The following is a 6,236-nucleotide window of genomic DNA, read 5'->3' as shown; positions in this document are numbered from 1 at the left end:
CAAGAATCAAACAAAAATTTGATCCCAAGAAATCCTCAACAAATCTCTATAGCTCCTTCTTATGCATCATTAATCTCCAATGATGGTATTTTTTTGAAGTATGAACATCTCAATAATTTAAATCGATCTGTGAAGCCATTAAATCTTTTGACTCATCAAAATATGAAGAAATTAGCATCAAGAATTCTTTGTATGTCTTGTTGAAATCATCAACATAAACAGTCGCTTCCACCTGTTAAGAAAATTATAATCAATAAAATAAATAAATAAAACTATTCAGACTCTGCACAACTTAAACACCAAGTGAATATTTGTTAAATATGAATTCTCCAAAAGGTTTAGTGAACTTACCAAAACTTTGTAAATGTTTCATAGAATCAAGTGTGTGGGAGAAAGTGTGCAGAAATTTGAGACTATCATGCATTACAAAATCAATAAAAGTGTTCGAAGTTAATAAATATGAAATTATTTCTAGTATGATTTAATTATTATTCAAAGTTTCTTTAAAATGAAGACAAAAGTTTGCATTTGTTTTTATTCGAAATAAAACAAGAACTTATTCAATTAAAGCATATTTTCTATTTATTTGAAATTTAAAATCAACCCATTTTATTGGCCGTTATCATATCATGGTTAGCTAATAAGATGTCATTAAAAATACCAGCAAGACATCACATACATTAAAGCTCTAAAAAATTTAATTTAAAGAATAAGAAATATTGTGAGAGTAGAATAAGGAATAACAAAAAATTGCATTCTCTAATGAATATCGAGATGCTTCTCTTTCCTTCTCAATAATTTGCCTTATTTCTAAAGGCTTCAATGGTTTTAATTCTTCTTTTTTCTACATGAAGTATGATGATAATTAAAATGATCATGTCAAATATTAAAATAAATTAAAAATAATAGCTATTAAAGGAGTTATCAATGAAAATTGAATCATAAGAAAATTAACTTGTTTTATCATTAGCTAAAATCAAAGCTCTATGAATTAGTACGATAAAAATTCTGCTTTTAATTAAATAATTAATCTACTCATGCTTTAACTTAAATGGAGGAAGTGTTCATGTGCTATTATTATTAATATATTATACCTTCAGAAACCGCAATGGGCACTACTCTTTCTTGCCCTCGCCCTAATTACCGGGAATAAAAGAGTTCATATTGTTGAACAAATTGATTAAAACTAATTCAAAATTTATTTTTTAAACTAAATAAAATTAATTATGATCATTAACTTACATTATCATCATCAAATAGACATCTTGCAATATTTATAAAAATTGCAATTTGCTTGCTTACTCATTCTCATAATAAAATGGTAATATTAAAGACCTTACTCTGTTGCTGTTTTTCCACAAAATCTTCATTTTCATGTTGCATTCTAGCTTGATTAATTTTGTCCTGTGAAATGAATGCATAATATGAATCATGTACTCAAACTAAAAAAAAAAAAGATAAATATTGTGGATTAATGAATGGTATATAACTCGTTTAATTAAATGAGAAATAAAAATGTAAGCATTAAATTCATATTATCAATCAGGAATTTTTTTTAATAAAAAAATAAATAATAATTAATGGTCACTATAAAACCACCAAAATATAATACGAGTTCACAACGAGTTAAACGAAATGTCAATATTTAAAACGAAACGAAATCAAAGAATGAAAAGCTCTAAATTAATCAATATTGTAATGAATGATTGCACTAGTTAAAAAAACATTATATATAATAAACAAATAAAAAATCACCTTTTCTAGGAGAGAGAAGCTGAGCCTTGATCTATTTTTAATTTTATCTTAAGCTCAGAATTTGGCATGTCTTTAATGGCCGTAGCTTTTACATTTGTCACAGTACTTTCAATTCTTCGTTTTTCTGCTCAAAATACAAAGCTTATTAGAAAAAAATATGCTCATAACACAATAAATGCAAAATAATGCAAATGAAATGGTTCTTCTTACTCTTCTGTTGACTTTGTACGACATCAATATTTTCTGATCTCATTTTATCTAGATCTTCACTTTCTTCCTAAGATGCAAATACACAATTTTAATCATTTTTTTTTTTTATTAGCATAACCACAACTTAAGATGGAATTCATAGTTATACTTGGTCGCCACAGAAGGAAAACCCAGCAATCCAGATTGAATAAATAGTTGGCCTCAGAACAAAATTGATTAGCCTAAATTAGGACAAATTGGAGAAGTAACAAGAGATCCTTTTATCCAATACATACTGTAGAGTTTGATGTGAAACTGCTGCAAGGACGAGTGAATATTAGTAGTCAAGTCCACCCATGCCACCACCACCCATAGAGGAAGCAGCTTCTTTCTCATCTTTTGGCAGCTCCACAACCACAGCCTCTGTTGAGGTCATTAGAGAAGAAACACTTGCAGCATCCACTAATGCAGTTCTAATTACTTTCAAAGGATCAATAATACCAGCCTTCACCAGATCAACATATTCACCTTTGGCTGCATCATATCCTAAGTCGGGACTATCCTGCTCCAAGAGTTTTCCCACAACCACGGCTCCTTCTACACCCGCATTTGATGCAATAGTGTGCACTGGGGTCCTCAAAGCATTTTAAATAATTTGCACTCCTATCTTCTGATCGAAGTTGGCAGTATGCAACTTGTCCAGCTCCTTGGACGCATAGAGGAGGGCAACACCTCCACCTGGTACGATTCCCTCCTCAACAGCAGCTTTGGTAGCATTCAGAGCATCATTTACTCTATCTTTTTTCTCGCTAACTTCAGCTTCACTTGCCCCTCCTATCTTTAGAACAGCAACACCACCAGAGAGCTTAGCCAACCTCTCTTGCAACTTCTCCTTATCATAGTCAGATGTACTCGACTCAATAGTAGATCTTATCTGATCGCATCTCTCTTCAATAGCATTTTTGTCACCAGAACCATCAAGTATAACAGTATCATCTTTGGAAACTGTCACCCTTTTACATGACCCAAGCATTTCAAGTTCAACTTTCTCAAGGTTCATGCCAAGTTCCTCGGTGATAAGCTGACCACCAGTGAGAACAGCAAGGTCCTGCAAACCAGCTTTCCTGTTCTTCCCAAACCCAGGAGCCTTGATGGCGCAAACTTTGATTCCAGCTCGAAGCTTGTTAAGGATCAATGTTGCCAACGCATCACTTTCTATATCTTCAGCAACAATGAGCAAAGGCCTTTGCCTCTTCAATGCTAACTCCAAAACTTTCACCACAGAATTAATGCTTGAAATTTTCTTCTCGTGGATTAAAATAAGAGGATCTTCCAATTCACATTTTTGGTTTTTCTGATTAGTGATGAAATACGGTGATATGTAGCCCCTGTCAAGTTTCATTCCTTCAACCACCTCCAGTTCGTTGTAAAGAGTTTTGCCATCAGCAATTGTGATGACGCCTTCTTTGCCAACTCTCTCCATTGCCTTTGCAATTAGTTCTCCAATCTCTCGCTCTCCATTTGCAGAAATAGTACCAACCTGAGCAATCTCCTCTGAACACAATTTTAATCATTTATATTTGTAAGTATAATAATTTTGTAAATTAGATTATTTTTCATGAAAAAGTTGTCTCGAAGAATCAAGAACTTACTTTTTTGCCAAGTGTTAGTTCTGCTTTTGAAATTATTTCAGCAAATCGGGTCTTCAACATAGCAACACGAGCATCTTTTCTTGTTGATAATTTAGAATTATCAAAACCTACATCAAGCCAATGAAATATTAAGAATAATGTATTTTTTATATGTTCAAAGTAATATATTTTGGCATATTTATATATTTCTTTTATATTTATTCCGCTGATTATATAAACCCTATCATAAAGTTTTCTTATTTTGTCATATATTTTAGATAAAAGATCTTTATTATTGTCGAATTTCTCAGCGAAATTAGATTAACGTAATTCTGTCATATATTTCATTTAAATGCTATGAATTAAGTCTTAATGTTGAAGATGATGAAGATACAATAAGCATAACCTAACATTCGACCAGGTCGTTTTTGCTGGTGGCAACCATTGAAGTGGATTTCGGGACGGCTACTTGGGATATTATCTACACTAACTGGACAGTCCGTGCGGGACGTCCTTGACGGTGGAAGCCTTGGCCGTTTTCTGAGCCGATGTTTTAGCTTGTATTTTTTCTTCTTAGTTTTTGTGGTCTTTTCTTCTGCTTGCATTTTATTTGGCTGTATCCTTTTTTTGGTTTTTTAATGAAATAATATTTTGCCAAAAATAAAAAAATAAATAAAAAATAAGCATAACCTAACATTATCCAATTGATTAGGCTCCTTTTAAGATGATGAACATGCAATTCGCAGCCTCGTTTTTACGTTAAAAGGGACTAACTATTTCTATATTATATTTTTCACTGGGCATATTGGTTTAAAAATTCTTCTTACAATCACTCTGAATTAAAAAAGGTGCCTAACAAGATATTAAGCAAAGAACTATTTTTAATATACCCCATAAAATCTATGCATATTTGAATTTTTTGTGTGTGCAAAATTAGCCATCAAATTATTATATTAATTAAAGAATATAATAAAATTGTAAAAAAAAAAAAAAACTAACCGGATGATGAAGCCTGATTGAATGCATCTACCCAGCCTATGCGTTGGTTAGCAGAACCAAATTCAGCCATGGGCTTGCGGGTTATGACCAAAACAAAGAAAATTATAATAAGAATGAAATTATAGAACTTTATGTTTTATTGACTTAAATTTACAATAATCACTTTTATATAATAAAATTTCTTTCCGCACTGTTTTATTTTGTTTGAAATATGTTTTTTGTTGCCATAGATTTAGATTCTATTTTCTAAAGAAAATTATAGAAATTTGTATACTTAAGTGAATTGCAATGTACACTTAGCAGCTGTTTAATTTGCGGAAAAAAAGTTCTAAAAAATGTCAAAATAATTGGAGATGATTAACTTTTTTATTTGATGTAAAATGAATGTAGTTTATAGCTCAAAAATGATGATGGGCCATGAGTAATAGTCGACGGTGGCAGCCGGCAACATACAATGATTTATAGCGACAATTGTCGGTGATGGCCGATAGTGAGTGATGGCCGACAACAGCTCAAATATAGAATAATAAAAAATTACTTGGAGTTGGAGCTTTGAGATCTTTGATGCTCATGAATGGGGCCCACACAACACGAAATACAAAGCTTTGAGCGGCTCTTCCAATGGAAGTTGGCCCTATTAATTAGCAGCTAATGTCTTAACTAATTAACAGAAATTAGAAAGTTTCAATTAAATAATAGATAATTCTATAGTTAACAAATAATGGGAATCTATAAAATAATTTATATTCCAAATAAAAATCAGCCAAACAAGCTAAAAAAATAGCTTACATAAAAAAAGGACCTTTACCTAAAGCTAATTGGAGCATTAGCAAGAAAAAAAAATATTTGAATATATATATATATATATATTCGGAGAAATCCATAGATGGACCTACACGTTAATACAAGAAATTATGTACAAGAGATCCATCTTTTCAGAACTAAAATGGAGAAAGTGTTGGCTAAAAACTCACATCTATGAAGACTTAGTACGCATTCGTTGATGGAAAAAATTTATTTCCCCCGAGTAATAAATTAAAACCACATAATCTACTCTCATTATAAAAAAAAAAAAAAATACTCACAGCTTGTGCAAGAAAAGTGAATATTAAAATAAATAAAAATGCAGGTCTATGAAATAGATTTTATTATCAAAAGTGAAAGATGTATACTTGCATAGTTATTGAAAGTTGAAAAATAAATAATAATGCAATAAGATAGAAAAAAAAATAGACAATTCATCTGAATATTGTTGTAATTATTTTTTTTTTGGGAAATTTTGGGGCATAAGCCCATATATTACTGTGATGAAGGAAAGTTACAATTAAGAAAAAATAAGTAAAACTACCAATCATAAGCAAAGAACAAAAACTTATGAGGTAGAAAATAAGAAAAAACCCCAACTATATCACCCAAAACTATCAAAATCAAAAGAAGCACCGAAAGTGGTAAATAGCAGATAAAACACAAAACTAGGCAAAGACATCAGAGTAACCAGCATATCACGTATGGCAGTGATGACGTGCAGAGTATCAAACAGCATAGAAGTAGCTCCCGAATGAAGAATCCCCAGCAAAATGCAAAACGAGGAAAGCCGTGCGTCAGAGATAATAGTTTGGAATCCTGCACCGGCAGCAAAATAGAGAGGAAAGAGCTCCCGAG

The 6,236-nt window shown here is 31.5% G+C and overlaps 1 protein-coding gene across 1 annotated transcript; it reads right to left on the bottom strand.

The window, feature by feature from the left end:
* Window positions 1-2,083: 2,083 nt before the first annotated feature.
* LOC110102196 (chaperonin CPN60-2, mitochondrial-like) lies at window positions 2,084-3,496 on the bottom strand. Its single transcript, XM_028691915.1, is given in 1 exon segment — window positions 2,084-3,496. A coding segment is annotated over 1 exon segment (1,146 nt). The 5' UTR covers window positions 3,428-3,496; the 3' UTR covers window positions 2,084-2,281.
* Between the last annotated feature and the right edge of the window lie 2,740 nt (window positions 3,497-6,236).

The sequence above is a fragment of the Dendrobium catenatum genome, unplaced genomic scaffold, assembly GCF_001605985.2.
Source record: "Dendrobium catenatum unplaced genomic scaffold, ASM160598v2 original_scaffold_86453, whole genome shotgun sequence".
NCBI lineage: Eukaryota > Viridiplantae > Streptophyta > Magnoliopsida > Asparagales > Orchidaceae > Dendrobium > Dendrobium catenatum.
Note: the sequence above shows the minus strand (reverse complement) of the source record. Positions and strands in the feature narration are given on the sequence as shown.